Here is a 21,967-nt window from a genome sequence, read left to right on the forward strand (position 1 = left end):
ATAAAATAATTTTACAAAAAATCAATCAACAAAGGAGAAAAATATATCATGTAAGGATTATATAAATTTCTTTGCATAATTATTAGCCATAATGCATAGGCCTCAATTGAAGACTAAAATAACAGTAGCTCTAGAAGGCAATCCACAACAGCTTGAGTAGGAAATTTGAGTGACCGGCTATTGCATTGGTTGTTGTTTGAAAGGGGTAAGGATTGGTGAAAGGGAAAAAATTTTGTGACTTATGGAGAAAAACAATTAACAGAGAATCGTGCTAATAACGTGTTATAAAATAAATATAAAGAAGAAAGAAAATGGAAGAGCAAAAGAGAGCGTATTTTATTGATCAATTGTAATATTTTCAAAGTTTCTTCGAAGTCTCTATTTATAGACATAAGAAGTATAAATGAAGTAAAGATCTACTTATAATGACTATTAGAATTTAAAGTATATCAAAACTTATCTTGATCTTGATGGGTCTCCACTTAATAAGATATTCATAATATAAGTCATTAAATTAAGAATAAATCTGTTAGGGTAATATGAAGAGATGAGTTGTTCACTAATATCAATATATTTTTTATGTAATTAAATTTTCAATGTTGCTTTTATTATTTTATAATTAATTATGGTGAACTAATTGTTTTTATTGTCTTTAAATTTTTAGATTTTTTTTTGTAGAATTACAAAAAGTGAGAAAGGTTGAAAAAGAAGTAAGAGTTTGACGTTTAAATTGTAAGGTGCAAGAGTCACAATCACAACTCTAAGAGGATATTCAAAAGAATCAAAACCTTTTGGAAGTTATATACACCATTATTCTTAATGCTTTAATACAAAGGCGGTAAAAAATTTGAAAGAGTCTACTAAAAAAACAAAGTGAATAATAAGATTATTTTATTTAAAACATATTTAACCCTGAAATTTAATAATAAAAATAATTAAATAAAATAACTATGTTTTTATACATAATAAGAAATTAACAGTGGAATAATATTACAGTATTTTTTATTTAATAATGTCTTATTAAATTTTATAAAAATAAATAAATTAATTTAAATTAATATTTTATATAATAAATATTTAACAAGATGAAATAATAAATAATAAAAAATGCATTGATGTACAAAATTGAATATAATTGTCCACCAACACCAATATAAATTAATAATGAATAAGAAAAAGTTACATCTATTTTGTACTAAATAAAAAATGAAGATAATATGTAATTTTATCATTTTTTAATTGAACAAAAATATGATAGAAGTTGGAATATTTTATATAACATTTATTTTATTTCTTAGTAATTTTTAATTACATGTGTTCAGTTTTTTTTTTTAAAAAATCCAATTTAACTTTAAGTATTTGTATAATATTAAAATATTATTTTGTAGTTTTTGATCAGTGTGAAATAAGATATTATAAAATAAAAGCATTTACGAATATAAAAAAATCAACCTGCAACGTGAGTAAATGAAGATGACTAAAGTTTGGACACATGTAATTGTTGAAAATTCTTTTATTTATTTACAATTACTTACAAAAACGTGACCATTTTCATTAGTGCCGACAACCTTTTTTTAAAGATAATTTTAATAATCTCAAAGTGGGTAAGTTTTTAATTAAAATATTCTTAATATATTCTACAAAATCTATAGTTGAAAAATCTGACCGACCAAATCCATACAGTTGATGTTACCTTTTTCATTAAATTTGAATAGCGAGTAAGCTACCGTCAAATCTCGCCAAGGAAAACGTTTTTTTATTTATTTATTAATTTTAATGAAAAAGCTAACATCAATTATATGGGGGTGATATGATGCAGACAAAATTACATGATCCATTACCCTTACTCAATACAAAGACCATATCCAAAATTCCATAATTGATCTTTAATTCACCGAACAAACCTTAATCAATTTGCTTCCATTTATGCGCTACCTTTCTTATATTTAGTACTTAAAGACTTGTATATTTATTACTTTTACCATCTTTTATCACTATACCAAAACAGGCTTTTAGCGGCATTTTTAGTGGCGTTTGGACAAAAAATACCAGTAAAAATCGAGCATTAGCGGCACTTTATGGAAATCACCACTAAAGATCTAGCATTAGCGGCGTTTTTCAAAAAATGAGCATTAGCAGTGTTTTTTGAAAAAAACGCGGCAAAAAACCAAAGCCCAACTGCGTCGTTTTCTAACAAATTTGGGGCTTTAGCGGCGTTTTTGAAAAAGCACCGCTAATGCTTGGTGCTTTAGTGGCGTTTTTGAAAAAGCGCCGCTAATGCTCGGTGCTTTAGCGGCGTTTTTGAAAAAGCGCCGCTAAAAACATTTTATCTTAATTGGTTTATTTATATTAATTAAATAAAATTCAATTTCTTTCTAATTGAATATTTAAAATCTTCAGAAAAAAATAATAACATGTGGAAATAATTTGAAATAAAACACATGGAAAAATTAAAATACTATTATTTAAAATAATTTTAAAGTTTTTTGGGTACATGATTACTGATTATTTTTTAATTTATATATTAAATTTTTTTATATACTCGTAAAAGAGATAGTATTAATTTTAAAATATTAAATTAATTATCACTATAGTTTATGATTTTTGGTTTAAGGTATATGATTTATTTAACATTTAAGACCGATTTAGGAGTTACTATTTAAATGTTTAGGGAGTATGGATTTAGGGATTATGAATTAGGGATTATGGTTTAAGGGTTGGGATTTAAGGTTTAGGGGTTAGGGGTTAGGGGTTAAGAGTTAGAGATTTAGGGTTTAGTGATTCATGGGTCGGGTTAGGGCTTTGGGTTTAGATTAATTATTTTTTTAATTTATATTTTAAATATGTTTTTTAATTTATATATTAAATAATTTCATATATAATTGAAAAAGATAAGATAGTATTAATTTTAAAATATTTAATTAATTATCATTATAGTTTAGGTTTATATGGTTTACGGTATATGGTTAATTTAAGATTTAAGGCCAATTTAGGAGTACTATTTTAAGGTTTGGGGATTATATATGGATTTAGGGATTATGGATTACGGATTATGGTTTAAGGGTTGGGATTTAAGGTTTAGGGGTTAGGAGTTAGGGGTTAGGGGTTAAGAGTTAGGGATTTAAGGTTTCAAGGGTCGGGGTTAAGGTTTAGGGTTTAGATTAATTAGTTTTTTTTAATTTATATATTAAATATGTTCTTATATAATTGTAAATGATATAATAATAAATTTAATATATTGAAATTATGAGTATAGTTTATATTATTTAAGAGATATATAATAGATAGACTTTATGTATATTGAATGGTTAATTTAGGGTTTAAGGTTTATTTGAGATTTATTAAATGATACAAATTTATACAATTAATTAATGCTTTTATATTTAAAAATATTTAATCTAAACCATTTGATATATTTGATATGGATATATAGGTAATTATTTAATTTGGATAGGACCAAATTATAAGAAAAAAATAAAATACAAAAATAAAAATGAAATAAAAAAACTAAAATTTATAATTTTTCTAATTCTTTTAAACATTACTTAAAATTTTAATAATTCTTTATGTAAAATTTATATGAAAGATATAATAATTGAATATAAAAAAATATGCGAGGTTTAGCAGCGTTTTTAGCAAAAAATGCCACTACTATGTATTAAAATTTCCCAAAACGGTGCCGTTTCAATAAAAAAATTTAAACTTCTTGATAGCGTTTTCAGGAAAAACGCTGCAAAGGGTAGACATTACTGGCGTTTTGATAAAAAACGCCGTAAATATGTATTGCAATTTCTCAATATGGTGTCATTTCAACTTAAGTAGTGACGTTTTTCTTTAAAACGCCGCAAATATGGAAGCAAATAAAAGGAAATCAAAATCCCGCTCACTCCCAAAAAAAAAATTTGGTTACCCGCTCTTTACTCCCTCTTCTTCTCATCTCCGTCTTGCGCCCTAAATCCCCCAAATAAAAGTTTGTTTTTCTTCAGCTGAAATCCCCCAAATTTCCCATTTCCAACAACAGAATTCAAGGAAGAAAACCAGAAGATGGGATGGAATCACCTAGACATATCGCTAGAAGAAATGATGAAACTGATAGAAGGGTTTGTTGATATCCTGGTTTTGTCTTCTGGGTATCAATCCTCTGGTCTTCCCGCTCACTGGGTCTTTGATAACATCAAGCAAGCCTTTCAATGGGTCCTCTTCTTTGAAAATGTCAGTAGTCTGTACCCTCTTTGAAAATGTCTGACAAGAGATGCTAAGTCGGATTTTGTTCCAGATCTTCAACAGCAGGTAGTATATAATTTTTCCTTTTGATGAATACAATATTTCATTGCAGCCCAAACTAATGTTTGGCAAGTTGAATAGATAATAGGCTACATCTTACTCAAAATGTATATTTGTTTTTTTATTCACATCCATATTCATTAAAATCTTAGATTAGATTATTACCACTTTGTGTTTTTCTAATTGCGTTGAATATGGATTGTGAATTAAAGAAAGATTGTCACGATGGAATTGTCGTTAATGGCGGAAGTGATGGCCTTTTATTCTCACATGCCAACAGCAACAAGCTCATTATCGATACCGATCCCGGGATTGGTCAGTTTCGTTCTTTTTTTATTTATTTACTTTTTCTCTGGTTGGCTACCAATTTAGTTGCATAAATTAGAATTATAATGAAATAGGAAACAAATTTTACCTTTTCAATTTATATTTGTCCTGGGAGTTTTATTTTGGGATAAGCCATAAAGTTTGATTTAAAAAGCTACGTTGACTCTCTCTGTCTATATAGAAAAGTTTTATTCTAGGGGCGTGTAATGAAATCTATATAGGAAAGTTTCGGGTTTTGATATGTATATAATGAAACCAGAAAATTTTTATTAAATTATACAAAGAAGTGAAAACAATATGGAGTGGATTGATTGATTGGAAGGATTAGATATGTAGAGATTTTGTTTGAGTTTGACCCTGAGCAATGTATGAATGCGTTTGTCATTTGATTAACAGATGATAGCATGACGATCTTTATGGCATTTCAAAATCCAGAATATGAGATCTTAGGTTTGACCACCATATTTGAAATGTCCAAACCAAAGATGCCACTCATAATGCCTTACTTCTGGTACGTGCTTCTCATTTCTGGTTTTCATATGCATTTGGAATACGTTCATGATTTTATCCTCTTTTCGAGGTGCAAAAGGATAGTGTGAAATCGCAAGGCGTCCTGATGTTCCTATAGCACAAGGCAGCCCCGAGCCGCTTACGGTAAATGTTTCAGTTTTCCCTTTCCTAAATTACAATGTAATCCCATGGGAATACTAATGGACCTCGTTGCAATTGTTAACTTGCTTTATTGTGCCTTGATATTCTTCTTTTTTTGGGGGGGTTACTATATCTTTTATTTACTATAGCCTAATTGTAGTTGATTTGTATGGAAAAGGGTGGGAGGCCGATTGTTGCCGACTTTGTTCATGGCTCTGGTGGACTGGGGAATATATTCCTATCTCCTCCAAACCTGCTGATATGTAGAAGTAATAACTAGTTTTTATGTGTTTCTAGTCAAAACCCTCTGTGGCCAATTCCATTTTGGTTATAAGGAACTTGTAAGCTTTATCATGGCCCTTCTTAAGCATGTTAGTGCTCATTCTGATGACATTTTATTTGCAAAGTTGCTGTGAAGTTTTCTGTGTATCCCATTATTGTTTCCTTTGAATTTATATGTAATATAGTTGATGTCATCTAAGCCCTTCCTATTGAGATTGTTTTGATTTTGTCATGTAGGAGACAGCCTTGCAATATTGAGAGCAGAGTTAAAGAGTCAAAATAAGCATGTGAAAAATTTGAAGAAAAAATCTCTTTGGTCTAGAATTTTGGAAGAGTAAAGCTCTATGAAATTTTATTTTTTGTTAAATCATTTTTCATATACTTATGATGAACTCCAAAAAAAAATGTGGTGTTCTTTTTATCTTTTGCAGTGAACTCCAAGTCTAAAGGTATGCGAGCTTTTGTACGTGATGTTACAAGTGTCTTTTGCTGCTTGATTTTGAAGTTAGTTGATATATATCAGTGGAAGTTTTATGCCTTGTATTCATAGGTCATGGAGAAGCTTGTAGATATCGTTCATTTCTTGCACTTGGAGATTCACGAGGCATTTGGCGCTGCTGGTAAGAATTTAAATCATCAAACTCAAATAATTTGGAAATGGAATTATTTTATCAAATAAGTATTATTTTTTATGCATGTTTTAGTATATAAGTTAGCAATAAACTAATTCAATTGGTAATATTTAACCATTCCCATGACTTATTTTAGCAAAGAGAAGGAAAAATATTTGCTTATTTTGAAGAGGTCTTATTTTTTATAGGAGTTTTTATTCATCTTTCTAATTTCAAGTTTAAAATTGTACTAACTATTATTTATGTTACGTCTAAGCATTCTTGTATTTCCCCCAGTTTAAAATTGTACTAATTTCAAGTTTAAAATTGTACTAACTATTTCCCCCGAAAAAATTACCTTTCAAATCCGTCAGTTAAATAAAATTATTTGTGAGATTAAATAAATAAATGTGCTATAGTCTCTGTAATTTGCCATCTAAGCATTCTTGTATTTCATCTAATTTTTTTGCTGTTTATGCTAAAGAACTGTGGCCTTTTTATCATTTATTTTGTGCAGGAATTAGTGGTGCACCTCAAGATAACAACATTATGCTTTGGAATGCTATTATATTTGGGTATATTATGAAATAAGACTAGAGAATCTTTATGTACTTGCTTTTTAGATTAAAGTTCTATTAAATTGTGCTAATGTCTTTACTTGATGGATTTGCAGACTAATGCTAATGTCTATTAAATTCTGGTGTTTTGGTTTGAAGCATCAATTTTTCTATGTTCGTTTAGTTGATTTGTTCGATTTTCTCTTTAGAAGGTTGCCATGCTCAATATATGTTGATGTAATCTATTTAAAATTTCTGAGCGGTTTTAAAATTTATTTTGATTATTATGTGTGGTTAGGTAACAAGGTGAATAATATCGATGATTATTACTTTGATTATTTATGGTGCGAAGATTATAAGTATATCAAGGTGATCTTTTCTGATTGTCGTGAAACTTCTGCATCTCAGCCGAGGTTAGTCTTAATTGATCTCAATTGTCTCCTTGTTCCACTATTAGCTAAAACAATAAGCTCGTTGATTTTCTGACTTGCTTAATAGATTAGTTGTTTCATGTTTGGAAACTTTTGATGCTCTTGGTCTTATGTCCTGTAGTCATTGAAAAAATTTTGGTTCTCATTCTTCACTTAACAAGTCCAGTGGCACATACATGAAGATTCAATTGGAGCATTTTCAACTTGATGCTCTTCAAAGCACGAAGTTGCAGAAAGCTTCTGCAGTTGCCGAGTTGTGTTAAGTGCTAGCTAAGACAAATGAGTCAAGTATTTATCCTCTTCTTGATAGAATTATTCATCTTGTGTTAACTCTTCTCATGTCTACTACAACAACCAAATGAGCATTTTCAGATGAAAATTGGGAAGCCAAGGCTTCACAACAAAATGGAGGATGATTTTCTTTCAACTTACTTGGTGGCATACATTGAAAAAGAGAGAGCTGAAGAATTTTCAATTCTTTTTTTGCATATTAGAAAGAATTATTTAATTTTATATAGTGTGATTTTTTTTAAAAAAATTTACAGTTAAATCATTCATGTTTTTAAAAAACATTAAATTGATTTGTTTGATAACGAAAAAACATATCCGATAAGAATAGACTTTTTTTACATTAAAAGAAAGATAGTTTGGATTTAGAAATTTTATCCCCTTAGAGTAAAATCCTAAATCCGCCATGCATTAATGGATTAATGGATTTCTTTCTAAGATATAAATTGAAATATCTTTTTACCAGTAATACTTTAAATAATTACAAAACTCTTCATACTCTTTCGTAACTTATCAAGTAGCATACAACATGTTTCTCAAATTATTCTATATTATATTGCCATGTTCATGTAGCTAAAATAAACCATACTATGTTACTAATTCGGTTATGAGTTGCCTAGTCAAATTCATTTGCTAATCTTTCTAGATGATCAACAAGCTATCGCAAGCCATTCTTTTGATTCTTTTCCGTATTATTTACATTTACAATCATACCTGGTAAATATTTAAATTTTATTTCGCACAAGCATGCTAAAATTCAAGAGAACACTAACCTTAATAAGCTTCCCAGAACACTAGGTTCAACACCAAGCTTCAATCCACTAACTTCGCTTCACCCCTGTTCTCTTCTCTAGCGTCAAGCATATACAACCATTTTCCATAATAAAAAGTTACTCTAAAACCGGCATTTATAAAAACCCAAACGTTATACTTGAACTCATGAATGCTATGAATGCACCCAGTTTTCTTTCCTCTTTCTCCTTAAGAAATATTACTTAGGTTCTTCAACAACTCATAATCGAATTTCCTATTGGATGGGCAATATATATACGTGACCATTTGATAATTAAATTTCATTTAAAATTCAAGAAAACCAGCAGGGAGACTTACAGTTTCTTCTCTCGGCATTACGCTTCTCCTAACCGACTCTACTTGATGAAAATAGAAGAAGCCTCCCCTTTCTTCCTTACTGGAATTTATCTACTCCAACTTAATATAAACCAAGGGCTAAGATTTCTTATTCCCCTCCTTAGTGGGATCAATCAAATTTTAATTCAATAAAAATCTAGACATGTTAAATCTTGGAAAAGCCCATTAGTCTAGTATTTTTTTTATGCCTAACCTTGGTCCAACGATTGAAGTTTTATATAGTATTGAATCGTGATGATCAACGGTTGAGATTTGTCTCAACCACTAACCCTTTTTTGCCATGGTACAATTACCACTTAGGTACTTTGTAAAATCTCTTTACAAGTCCTCTAATCATTTACAGACAATTCTCTAATTCAATTTATACCTCCCACTTTAAACTCTCTCCAATTTAGTCCATAAATTGATTTAACAATTCATATTTAGGCTCAGCTATTGATATTGCTCGGTACCTAATTTAATCCAAACATATAGTACAATTACTACAACACTCATTCCCGAGAATTTAAGCACTTCTCTATAGATTAAACCTTTATATGACCATTTTAAAAAATTTAATCCTTATGTGAATAATCCCTAAAAGGTTGAATTCAAATTTGAACATTTAACCTAAATATTCTGTATAAAAAGTACTTCAGTGAAGCCTTGGCTGGTCAAATATAATAATCTTAGAAATAAAATCCTCTATTTTCGTGTTGCAACACTTTATACTAAGTTATTCAAGTAACGTTCTGCCATGAACTTGTGCATTGTATAGTTTTCATTGTGGACTCCTAATAAGTAACTTGTTTATGTTATTTCAGGGTACATCATCCACTATTAATTATGATTCTTGCTTGGTGGACATAGCATCAAGTTTTTATTTATATTTGTCACATCTCAAAAATGAGGTTAGAAGAATTGAATTTGTAATTAATTAATTGATTGGATTTAAGTTTGAATACGCATAATTATTAGATTTTGGTTACATTATGGATGATATGCATGTGCTTAGTGAATTATTGTTATAGATACCTGAATGACTTGCTAAACTTTGAGACAAGCTTAAAATGACCAAATGGTAAGGTATGAACCTATAATGCACTTAGAAATATATAAGATGCAAATTTGACATATTGAGTAATTTGAAATTGTGACTTTAGGTTTACATGCTAGTTTAGCAAACTGATTAGAGTGTTGAAATGTGTTCATGTAAGTTTTAGTGTAATTGAGCATGATTTGTATGATCTGTGTATGATATACGATATGTTAGAATAGGAAAATTGGCATGAAAACACGAAATAGTATTTATAGGCATCAATGTGTCATTATCTTTGCAATTGAGTCTTGATTTTTATGCAAAGTGTCGAAACCACCTTTTTTGATAAAAGCGTCGACTTTTAAAAAAAGATAAAATAGGAGTCGCCATCGATATTTTGTTAAGGTGTGGTCGGATCACCTTGAAAAATAAACTTGGTCTACGAATTTTAAAACAACGGGTTTGGAAGTCAGTTACATGCGAGGAAGGGTTAGCACCCCCGTCATGCCCAAAATTGGTCCCAAATTGATTAATTAATATCTTAAAGTCGAATATTGAAAATTTGAAGAGATCAAAACAATTCCCCTTTTAAAATCCTTATTGAAATTTATTATTTTGAAAGCTAAATAAAATTTGGCCATCTTACTTTAATGAAGAAATCGAAACCCCGTAAGTTAGGGTACGATTCTTTCAAGTTCCGATGACAACACACAAAGTTGTTTTTATTAAAAACCTCATCTCGAGATAACAAAACGTTGTATCCAGTGAGTTAGGATATAACATTTTGAATTCCCGAGAATAAGCTTTTATTTGAAATTTGTATGATTTTATTGAAAAGGGGATACTCGGCTATTTGAATTTAATGAGAAAAATTGAAGCCTAGCAAGTTAGGGCACAATCTTCTCGAAAATCTTGGATACCGAGTCTTGTTTCATAAACTTTTGAATAAGAATGTAATGTGATTGAATGACAACATACGACGCAAAAAGGATAATTTGTAAATATATCGCACATTAATCAAATAAACAATAGATGAATACAAACAAATAATACACATAGCAATAATAATCTGAATCATATATTATGCAAATGCTAACAATATCAACATCAAGAAAATTAAATGAATTATCAATCTATTTTAAAAGATATATAAAAAAACAAGGAAAAAAATAATCAACAAATTTTACATACAAGAATTCTAAAATAAACGATATATGAGTTTGAAATAGATTCAAAATAGAATTAGAAAAACATACACTAATAGTATTTATATGAATTTTAAAGCAAGTATTATACAAGAAGGAAATTAAAATATATCAAATAATGTACATATATTAATTTAAAATAAGTAATACATAGGGCGTAAAGGAAACTTCATGCAAACAATAATATATAATAATATGCAAAAAGTGAAATAAACTAAATATATGAGGATATTTAAAAGAAGTAAAGTATCTATATATAGAAATAGGTATAAAAAATATATATAGTTTAAAATTAAATAATATATATTACGTATATACATATATGTATGATAAAAACAGTTTAAAAATAATGGTAAATAATAAGGTAATATATATATAGGTAAATAGAAATATAATCAAATATAATAATATCAATAACAATAATAAATAGTAATAATAAAAATAATAATAAATTAATTAATAGCAAAAATATCAATCAGGACTAAATTGGAATGAAAACAGAAATTCTGGGGCAAATCCAAAATAAATAAAAAGGAAAATGGCAAAATCGAGTGCACGAATAACAAGGAGGGACTAAAGCGAAAAATATCCTCGCCCTTCAAAATGAAGCACCTTACATGGGGCAAATATGAAATCAAAGCAAAATTTAGGGCAAAATTAGGAATAAAAGAGAATTTAATTACAAAACCATTAAAAGGCGAAAGGACCAGCGTTCTAAATAACTCATTTAACGAAAACACGCAGATCCCCCATGGAGCAGGTTGGGTTGCGCACGGGTCGCCCTATACGACGTTGTTTTGGCACTGAGGGCACTAACCCAAAATGTCTCCGTTTCCAATTGTTATTTAAAAAAAAACTGTTTTTAAAAAAACATTTTCAAAAGGAATACTTTTTTTTTAAAAAAAGGGGGGGCTCTTCTCTGCTAGGGTTTTTCCCCTAGCAATGCGCCGCCACGAACAAGGTTTTCCGCCATGGCTCTGCCACCGACAACCACCGCACACGGCAGCCGGAGCTTCGAAAATCCCCTTTCTCCAGCGAATCAAAGGATGTGTCCACTTCCTCTCATTTTATTTTTCTATATATATGCGTATAAATGGCTAAAATAAAAGAAACAGATTTGGGAAAAATCACCTTTTTTTATTTTATTTCTTTGCTCCTTTTTTTTTGTTTACAATCCCCTTTTCTCTTTTTTTTTCATTTACAATCAAGTCTGATTTTTATAGCAGATAATGGAAAAATGAAAATGTAAAAAAAAAATCTAACTTTAAATGCATTATTTGCCTTTGATTTGTGATTTTCTGATTTTCTTGCTTGTTGCCATTTTTATTGTGCAGGTACAAGCTCGGAGGGGACACACCCGCGCGGTGGCGCAGCACGAGCAGGGGACGGCTTGGCTGCTGCGGCGCTGGGAGCTGAAGGCTGCTGTTGTTGCTTTGTTTTGGACTAGTGGCCTAGGGTTTAGGCATTTGGGCTGCTGCAATTGGGTAGTAAATTTGGGCTTTAAGTTTGGATTTGTAAAAAGAAACTGGACTGTTTTATTATTTTGGTTTTTATTTTGGTGCTTATTTATTTAATTGGGCCAGGGGCAAATTTGGGTATTAAAGAAAGCTATTGGAGTCCTTAAATGCTATAAAATGACTTGAAAAGTTGCATGATTAAGTCTTATACGGATAATTTCATAATTTTACTCTCGATAAAAAAAAGGTTTTACTAAATTTACGATTTAGTCTTTAAACTTTGCTTTAACAATTAAAGGTCTGTTTGATTGTGGGAATTGATTTTCCGGAAATTGTTTTCCAACTTTTCCAGTGTTTGTTTGCCGGAAAACATTTTTCATTTGGAAAATGAACTCCAAAACACGGGAAAATGCCTTACATTTTTAGGGAAAATGTCTTACCCTTTCAATTTCCGTAAGACATTTTCAAAGCTCTCCTCTCTATCGATTTTCCAGTCTCTCCTCCTTTTATTCCTCCATTCCTTCATTCCTCTCTATCAATTATCGCCGTGGTTTTCTGTGGGTTCAAACTCGTATTGGAACTTGGACGAACGGATATCGCAGCTGCTGCAGTGCAAGCATTTATCGAAGCAGTATGTACATATATTTTCTTCCCCCAACGTAACGGATCTGTTTCAGATTTCTTCATTTGTGGTTTGATATGCGGCTTTTGCCTCTGATCCATTTTTTGTTTAGTATTTTCTCTGTATGGGGCCAGATCCATTTTATTTTATCGAAGACTTTGAAGCGAAAACAAAAGCAAGATAAGATCTTTGTTGAATTATGTTTTTGTTCCACTTACTTTCACTGATATTGATTCGTTTTGTTTGTTCATTTTCTGGCTTTGTTTCATTTCTCAAGGAAAAAAGTATATATTCTTCCTGGAATTAAATGTGTTGCTTGTTTTCACTGATATTGATATGGATGAGAAGATGGTGGAGGATTTGGGATTTAATATGACTAATGTTGTTGAGGAAGTTAAGGATGATGCTGGAATTGATTTTAAGGACTACAAGACTGTGCAAACTGCTTGTATCAATTTTGGAAATGATCGATTTGATATATTGAGGTTTGTATGTCATCTATGTTATTTGGTTTATAATGATTGGCATTGTATGTATAATGAAATGATTCTGTTTAGTTATTGTAGTGCTATGTTGCATAGAGATAAGTTTACTTGAATTCGAGTTTGGTTTGGAAGATTATTGGCATAAATATATACTTGTTACAATTTAATGTTGGTCCCTCTTTAGCAGTCTTCTGCTTCTTTGGTTGAATTAATATGTTCAATTTATGAAAAAATTGTTTATGGAAGGACTTATTTTGAACCACTTGTTTTGATTAGTGTTAGTTTGCTTGGCTCTGAAATAGAAAGTTGATTTCAGGTCATTGTCGAGACAGGATATTCAAATTTTGGTTGGTTTTGGATGCCCGAATGCTAACAAGAATGTGGTTTTCTCTGCAAAAATCTTAAGGAAACGTGTCCACCTTGATGAAGGAGATGTAAGTACTGATTCTTTTACTCTTTTGTTGTTTACTAATATATAATGTTGCTTTCTTTTTGGTGTTCTTCATATTTCAATTTTGCGGCTTTTTTATGCAGAAGATTGCCATTCTTTCTTTCTATTTTCGATTGTGATAAATTATTTTGTGAATCAAGTTTGTAGTTCCTGCAATTTGAGGAATTCTTGCGAGAGAGGATACCTTCTGACGAACAAAGAGGATGAGGCGCGAACTATTGATGTTATACGTGTCTTAGTGGCCTATGGTTTTGATTACGTAAATGGTTCAATGGTAAATGAATCTGTTCTGAAAAAGAAGTCTGTAAAAACTGTCGCCCGTAAATTGCTTTATGAGGTTGTAAAGTTGAGTGTTGTTCCTATAGATCCAAAGTATTATGAATAGTGAACATTTGTAGAAGTCCAAGTCTCAATTTTTCATATGGACGATGCACCATTGTATACATTTGATCTGTGGCCTGCATGTAGCAACTAGCTATACTTTAGAGGGTTCAAAATTCTAAAGATAACTTGTATAACCTTTTTGCGAATAATGACTGCAGGTTCGTCTGATTAAGGGCATAATTGATCAAGTTGAGGGAACAATTCATGTCTCTTGGGTGCAGCCAAGAGTTCTGGGGATTCCACAGATCAAATCCTTGCGTGACTGGTTGGATAATTGGGTGGGAAAAGTACATAATGCTTGGTTATCAATTGAGGCTGAAACACCTGATCTCGTTGCATCATGAATTTTTTTCTCCAGTTCCTTTCTGCCATTATAACAATTTTGTTATTTGAAAAGGGCAAGAAAAAGGGAAAGTGAAATGATGAGCAATGAGGATAGAGATAAGCGTTTGTCATTTGCGGGTAGAGCCATCTTTGTATGATTCCTTTAGTAGGTATTGCTTGATCCTTAAATCTTTGTTCTAAAAGGCGGCTTATGTACTAAACTTTTAACTTTTTGGCATTTGTTGGATCTACAATGGCACTGGAATGCCTAAGGATATGGTTAACACTGCAAACACCAACCTTATCTTTCATTTTGTATTGGGATTTTTCATTAGATACAATCAGATATGATCCACTTTTGTGGATGAAAGTGCATTTTCATTTCAGATTAGATATTTTTCTACATGATCTATATATTGTTTGGCTTCAATACGTTACTAGACGAGTTGCTGCTACTTAGTTATTTAACTACAAATATGTTGATTAGTTTTTAGCATTTACATGTGATGTGAATGAATCTTATAGGATGATTGCCAATCATGAACAATTAAACCATTTGATTGATATATTTAATTTGATTTATTTATTTATAAATAAATCATTGCAATATATGTATAAACAATTTAAAATATAAAAATTTATTAATATGTATATAAATTTATTAATATATGTAAAAACAAGTTTTCCGAAAAATATTTTCAGGAACTGCCAAACAACAGAAAATATTTTACACAGATTCATCCAAACACCAGAAAATATTTTCAATAAATCATTTTTCAGAAAAGTAAATCATTTTTCAGAAAACATTTTACTGGCAAACAAACAGACTCTAAATGAATTTTACTTATCAAGTTCTAGTATTTTCTTTCAATTATTGCCCTTGTTAAATTGTCTTATACTGTACATATGATTTAATTGTTGAATTACGAATGTTACTTATGTCGTATGTTAAATAAGAAATGAATATTAGCCTTGATGGTTTTCGTGTATCTAAGTCATTTTATTAGAGTTTACTGAGGGTGAAATGAATTAAAATATTAATATTGAGACTTGACTATGAGTATTAATTGTTATATATGAACTACGGTGGAATGTGCTAAGAACTATAAGTTAAATAAGTCAATAAAAAGATTGAGTAAATGTGTAAGCTAATAAAGAATATGTAAGTTGAGCCCGAAATAAATATATACAGTAAAAAATAGGCTTTAGGCCTAATGGTTAAATGTTAGCTTCCCTCCTTAAAGAGCCTAGGTTTAAACCCTACTCTCATTTATTTTCCTTTTAATTTTCGACAACCTAAGATAAAAACCACACTAAAATAAATACTATTGTGGGTAAAAACTAAATAAGAAATAGGCTTAAGACTAATGGTTAGCACATTTGAGCCCTTCTTAGAGGTCCTAGGTTCAAATCCTTCTTTCTCTTTCGGCAAAATGTTAAAATATAAATTGTTGGGGATAAAAATAAACAAGAAATAGGCAATAGCCCAATGGTTAAAGTGTTAGTTTCCCCCTTGTGAGTCGATCAATTTTTTCCTAATTAGAATTCACAACTTACTCCTTCCTTAAAATTCCAATAGAACTAAAATTCCACATCTTTTTATCTTCTTTTCCTAATTAGATTTTCATATTGCCCCTTTTCAAATCCTAATAGAATTTCCTCTTCATCTTTCTATTTATTCTCTTTTTATTTTCTCTCCCTTTTCTTTACACCATATTTTCATCCTAATTATTGATAATTATTTTGCTTTCCCAGATCAAATAATCCTCCATACAATCGTTTTCTCTATCGGTTTCGTAATTGTTGTCAAATAACATCCTTAATCCTTGCCAAGAAACAGTAAGTCCCGAATTTTCATAGAATTTCTATCTGACGTTAATCTTTCAATTCAATTACTCAATCTTTTATGGTTCTTGACAAATTTTTTTATAATCTCATTAAATCTTGAAATAAATCATCAATACATGTGTAACTGTCGTTTGAAGGACCTGATTTAGGTGCGTCGGACTAGAATCAAGCATAAGGAACGTCGAATGAATTCCCGGTGAAAGGTGTGTGTTCTTTTACAAGTAAATCAGGACAAAACTGTGCCTAGAATAAGGTCACATGTACGAACCACATGACCTCTCACATGACCATGTTCCTCTAAAACCTTCGGATAGTTTGAATCGCACACAACCCAATACCCCCACACGGCCTAGCACATGGTCGTGTCTTCCCTGTACCTTGATTTTGTAAATTCCACATGCCCATAGTCTGTTACACGGCCGTGTAACCCCTCCACACGGTCTAAGGCATTCCATACAGTTCGGTCACAAGGCCGTGTGTCCCCTATTTTTCAGTTTGTACAGATTTGCCTAGAATTTTATGTTTTATTCAATCTAGTCCCTGAATGATTCTCAAACTATTTTAGTGTTTTAATTTATTCAATTAAGCCCCTAATGATATGAATTATGTTAGAATCCATGATTTAATTGACTAAATTTATATGATATTTATATATATAAATCATACTTGGGATGACAACTTCACCAATGACAACTACTTTATTGGTTGCCCACTCAATAAATGGGGTTTCCCCTTTAAACTCGAAGCCACCGCAATTGGCCTATTATCGACGACGGAGGACCTGCCCCTTAATGGTTAAGGTGATGGTTGATCCCTTATAGCCCTCCTTTCTCTTGTAGACCTCTGAGTTCTAGCCACCGTTGATTCTTGCTACGAAAATCGCAGAAGAATAAACAAAATTCCAACAACAATTATGAGGAAAGCCCTTAACTCTGAAGATCGAAAAGAAGTTTGCACGATCGAAGAAAACAAAGAAAAATCTTAGAACTCAAGAGGAAAAAATGGTTTCCTAGATGACTGAAACCTACATTTATATATTTTTTCAAAGTGACCTTCACAAATGCACCATTTTGAACTTAAAATGCCATGACCAATGACATCTGGCCCTAAGCACCATGCCAGATGGCTTTCATCTTTTCTACGATTTTTCCAAATGTAACTGAGTTAAACATTACATTTATGGCAAAATTTCTAGAATAAGTATAACAACTCTTCATTTTCCCTAGAAGGAAGAAACATGTTTCACTATCCTTAAGCATTTAAACAAATCGTCGAAAGCCACTTTATAACCTCCCGTTCAACTTGGGGTGGACTATTGTTATATCTTCCACGTGTCAACAAGACAAAAGGTGTTGACCTCCCTTTTGACTCCACCTGAGACAATGTCCTGGTGACCACTCGTCCCGACCAAAAGAGTGACACCTTTCTGTTATCAAAGCCATCCGCTAGATAAGCACTCCTAACAAGCCTTCCCTTCTTCGATAATGAGATGAGCACTTGTTTTTGAGGCACCTACTTTTAGGTGTGAACACATTCTCAATACAATAAGGGGCCCACTTGGGCATAACAACCTCGTACTAATCGAATGCATAACATAATAGGTCCCACAGTGCACGTCTTTCACGCTTTTTATGATGACAACTTTCCTTAAAATAGCCTGCCGTGTCATGCTAATGGACAAGAAGACCTTTCCTAAAAATACCCTCCCAACGATGAAGAAAGGATTGGCTTTTTGACCCTAAAGTTACTCTGAGTAAATCCAACCACTCTCTCTTAGTCACTTTGTCCTCTTGTTCATTTCCAACTCTTTACCTCTTTAGATGAATCGGCCTCTACAAAACCACAACTTTCCCTTCCTTGCTTCCTCCTTATCGCCTCCTTATTCTCCTCCCTTGTACTCTATATCAACAAGATCGAAATTAATCAAACCGATCCAAAATCATCAAGCTGAGTCGATTGTCTATTAATATGTTGAAAAGATAGGTGAAGTCTATTTTCAGTTATTTTTAAACGGACTGACCATCGCTTTATCTTATTTTTCACTCAATTAATGTAAATAAACATTTCATTTGATTTGCACATCCTTGCCAAGGATATGTAAAGGTTATTCAATATTTTTCATAGTGACCGATACATTTTGCTCAAGTACTTCAACAATCACTCATTCAGCATTATGCAGCCTACATGACATCAAACATCTAAAGAAAAACATAATTCGGAACCTTGATTTAAGAAAGTGTACCCCCCACCCCCCCCCCAAAAAAAAAAAAAACCACCTTCTAGTCGTAAGAAACTTTCCTATCATCTTCAAATTCAACACTCAACATGTTGTTGCCATTGGCAAGACATTTTTGCAGTCTTTGTTCGAGCCTTCTCTTTTATACTTGCTGACTGATGAGTAAATGAAGAAAGCAACTTCTACGAACTGAAATGTAAGATCTTTTAGTACAAGTCATTGGTAACAGGCGGGGTCCTCTAAGAGGGATAACCTTGGTTTCTTCTCGCTGTATTCGACAATGGCTGATGGTGGAAGTCGACCAACACAGATTTCATGCACTGTTGCAAATAGAGGAAACAACTCTAGCCATCCGCGATGGCTTAAAACTTCATAGACCTCTCTTGCCGTGGATACACCCTAAGTATAATAAACCAATACAAGAGGTTAATTCGGAACCGAGAAAATAGGCATTCAAAAACATCTTTGAAGCTGTTTGAGATTTACTCGAATTTGGCTATTATTTTCAAGACCATACTTTTCATGTTTTAAGATCTACCTGTAATTTCTGGCCCTGCAACATCTCAGCTTCTAGGTCATCAAAAGATCTGTATATAAGAAACAGTATGGTTAGAATTTGCATTTTATAATGGCAAAAACTTGTTCACCAAATCGTTAAAGCTAACCTTTTTCCTCCATTCCTAGCAAATGCCTCTGCAACTTTTCGGTTTCTTCCCCCCACTGCGACGAATGTAATAGTTTTAGAACCAAAGTAGATTAGTTTTCTCAAATAGAAGGTCTGGATATGTATGTGCTCTTACAGCATGTTGTGATGACATCAGCAACTCCGCAGCTTTCAAAGAAGGTACTATCCCTAACAGATGAAAATAACAGTTTGGAGAAAGCTCTCATCTCTCTTAGACCAATTCGCATTATCGCAGCCTAATAATTTACATAGTAACAGTGAGAAATGACGGCCAAGAATATGAAAGACTTATTTTTAAAAAAGAAAAATCATATGTAAGAACCTTTGTGTTATTTCCCATCTCAAGTCCATCCACAAAACCTGTAAGATTAAGAATTAGGATTGCTTTTAATTCATAAGTTTGTGTAGAAGGATGAAAACATGTTACTGTATTACATACCAGCTGCAATGGCCACAACATTCTTCAAAGTTCCACATAGTTCAACCCCTTCCACATCCTGGACCTGTTTGTTCGTGAAAACAGAAGGCCAAAATATTTCTTAAAATGCATTACATTCGTACTTTATGCTCTGTACCAATTCAACAATTCATGATTCTGATATTAATTAGAGCTCGAATGAAAAAAGTGTAGCAATATTACTCACAGGAGTGACCATGAAATAAGGGGTACTGAATAATTTAACCCATTGCTCCGCAATCTCTCGATTGTCTCGATATCCAACCGTTGCTTCACTGAATTTCTCCACAGCGATCTATAGGCTCAACTAGTTACTTGTGAGAAACCAATGGCAAAATGACACTGTAATTTGTATGTGAACTTCTCAAGTATATCAACTGATTACCTCATTTGCGATATTTGCCCCCATTAGAACAGAACAATTGATGCCGAGCTGCTCGGATATAAGATTGGAGATCATACAAGGGCCTTCCATTTTGACCTCCATCCCTTTAATAAGAGAAATAGCCTCAACATCTCCCCTTACTTTACCAACAAGCCTCTTGCATATGCCCTCCATAAATTGATGAGGGGTCACAAAGACCAACATGTTTGCATCTTTTACTGCAGAATTTCGATTTCAACCGTAAACATAGTGAACATCTATCCCTAACTACCCTAGCTACAAGCATTCAAGAATATAAATGAAGCAAAAAGGGTACAAGAAATGTAAAGAAAAAAGGGGAAATTGATTACCTGCATTGTCGAGGTCTGGATCCGCAATGACATTTTTGCCGAGCTTAATACCAGGAAGGTATTTAACATTTTCCTAGTGAAACAAAAGCAAGCCCACTTACAGGTTGAGAAAATCTACAAGAAAATAAACAAATGGACAGAAAATGAATGTTTTCAAGTGCTCACATTAGTTTTGTTAATGACATCTGTAAGCTTTTCATCCGTTTGCAATGTCTCCTCAAATACCCACATCCTCACTTCATCTGGATTTTTCATTAGAACAAATTGCAATTCAATTCCAAATCTAAAACCATAAAAACTTCCACTTAGTATTATCAAATCTCAATACTTCTAAACATAGTTAAGTAATCTTTTTCATCATTCCACCATATGAATCTCACAAGCTAACATCTTTGGGGAGCTTTTCCCCGGTTTCTAAATCGTTGAAAGAAACGGAAAATCATGCAAGAAACAAAAAGATGAGTGAAGGGTAGACAAATACCATGAAAAGAGTTGAGCTTGAGAGTGTTAGAAGCAATGAGCTTAGCAGCAACACTACCCCAATTACCACTACCAACAACAGTGACCTTTGATTTAGAGACAACTTGACCATCATTCCCAAAATTGTTTACAGTGTCAGCGTGATGGGGTGTTGCAGTTTGGGGTTCAGCTTCTTGGTGTGGGGGAGAGAGAGGTTCAAAAGCAGGAGCCATTGAAATGAAAGGGGAGAAATGGGAGGAAGAAAAGATGAGTGGCAATGAAGAAATGAAAGTGAAGTCAGAAAAGAGGGAGAAAGATGAAGAAGAATATAAGGGGAAATGAAAGCGCATGAGGGCGGAGATGACAGACACGTTGTCGTCACAAACAATGAAACAAAGTTATCTTTTATGCTTTCATTTGTTGAAGTTGGCGATCTACTCTATGTTGCTTTTGCTTTCTTCCTTCGGGTTTTCTTTCCAAGTCAAAACTACTGCAAGTTTGGACCTCACTTTGCAAAGTAATTTTGTAATGACATGGTTGTTTTGGCAATTTATCAGTGAATAAAAATGAAAGTGAGACCAATGAAGGCTATGATCCAAAGAACAAAAACCGTCGTGGAACTTGTCTTGGGTCCATTTCAATAAAGAAATATCTTAGACCCATTTTCTAATGGGTCAATATATTTTAGCCCAAAACTGGTTGGGTCAATATATAGAGATAGATAGGGAGAGATACTTGATATTCATGGTAAAAGCAAAGGTCTGCAAGAAGATGATATGAGATAGAAAGAAGTTTAGTAAATTGCAATTGGCATTTGCAAATGTTTGAGACAGTGACTGACTTTAATTAATCACAATGTAATAAACATACCAAAAAGCTTGAAGCTATGAGTGCATGCGGGAGATTCTGTCTTGCATTCCCACTCTACTCAAATCACATTGCGGTCTAGCTCAGATATTCAGTTTCTCCATGATTTACGCCCAAAACTTGGCTTTTAGTTGCTCCTTTTTATATGAAAATT

At 32.1% G+C, this 21,967-nt stretch overlaps 2 protein-coding genes across 26 annotated transcripts; one reads left to right on the forward strand and one right to left on the reverse strand.

Annotated features, from left to right (window-relative positions):
- The first annotated feature begins 3,852 nt into the window (after positions 1 to 3,852).
- On the forward strand, positions 3,853 to 7,656 carry LOC107892222 (uncharacterized). Of its 25 annotated transcripts, none has more exons than XR_005918656.1 (10): positions 3,859 to 4,290; positions 4,497 to 4,599; positions 5,008 to 5,122; positions 5,206 to 5,265; positions 5,782 to 5,878; positions 5,976 to 6,164; positions 6,673 to 6,730; positions 6,829 to 6,924; positions 7,011 to 7,125; positions 7,310 to 7,656. XR_005918656.1 is itself a non-coding variant. In XM_041101778.1 (10 exons), coding segments are annotated over exons 5-10 (555 nt in total). In that variant the 5' UTR covers positions 3,859 to 4,290; positions 4,497 to 4,599; positions 5,008 to 5,122; positions 5,201 to 5,265; positions 5,782 to 5,877; the 3' UTR covers positions 7,407 to 7,656. The 25 variants fall into 25 exon arrangements, 10 of the variants coding, with proteins under 10 accessions (XP_040957709.1, XP_040957712.1, XP_040957711.1 ...); XM_041101778.1 differs by having other exon boundaries at positions 5,201 to 5,265; positions 5,976 to 6,007; positions 6,095 to 6,164; positions 6,829 to 7,125; XM_041101777.1 differs by having other exon boundaries at positions 5,976 to 6,007; positions 6,095 to 6,164; positions 6,829 to 7,125.
- Positions 7,657 to 18,421: 10,765 nt separating this feature from the next.
- Positions 18,422 to 21,963, reverse strand: LOC107892221 (glycerol-3-phosphate dehydrogenase [NAD(+)]). The gene is made up of 12 exons (XM_016817235.2): positions 21,817 to 21,963; positions 20,969 to 21,707; positions 20,653 to 20,729; positions 20,488 to 20,560; positions 20,138 to 20,355; positions 19,940 to 20,047; positions 19,735 to 19,798; positions 19,618 to 19,655; positions 19,411 to 19,531; positions 19,276 to 19,330; positions 19,149 to 19,197; positions 18,422 to 19,009 (listed from the first exon to the last, which is right to left on the reverse strand). The coding sequence occupies exons 2-12, from the start codon at positions 21,294 to 21,296 to the stop codon at positions 18,827 to 18,829; spliced, it is 1,314 nt and encodes a 437-aa protein (XP_016672724.1). The 5' UTR covers positions 21,297 to 21,707; positions 21,817 to 21,963; the 3' UTR covers positions 18,422 to 18,826.
- Between the last annotated feature and the right edge of the window lie 4 nt (positions 21,964 to 21,967).

The sequence above is a fragment of the Gossypium hirsutum genome, chromosome D09, assembly GCF_007990345.1.
Source record: "Gossypium hirsutum isolate 1008001.06 chromosome D09, Gossypium_hirsutum_v2.1, whole genome shotgun sequence".
NCBI classification, from domain to species: Eukaryota; Viridiplantae; Streptophyta; class Magnoliopsida; order Malvales; family Malvaceae; genus Gossypium; species Gossypium hirsutum.

What these genes read in the sequence shown, in the direction of transcription:
- LOC107892221 (XM_016817235.2), bottom strand. Translation starts at nt 21,296, where the DNA reads ATGCGCTTTCATTTCCCCTTATATTCTTCTTCATCTTTCTCCCTCTTT. An exon ending in CAAGCTCAACTCTTTTCATG is followed by an intron (nt 20,730 to 20,968) that starts GTATTTGTCTAC and finishes TGAAAAATCCAG; the next exon opens with ATGAAGTGAGGATGTGGGTA. An exon ending in TGATGTCATCACAACATGCT is followed by an intron (nt 19,331 to 19,410) that starts GTAAGAGCACAT and finishes CATTCGTCGCAG; the next exon opens with TGGGGGGAAGAAACCGAAAA.
- LOC107892222 (XM_041101775.1), top strand. An exon ending in CTAAAGGTATGCGAGCTTTT is followed by an intron (nt 6,008 to 6,094) that starts GTACGTGATGTT and finishes TTGTATTCATAG; the next exon opens with GTCATGGAGAAGCTTGTAGA. An exon ending in ACTTCTGCATCTCAGCCGAG is followed by an intron (nt 7,126 to 7,309) that starts GTTAGTCTTAAT and finishes TAACAAGTCCAG; the next exon opens with TGGCACATACATGAAGATTC.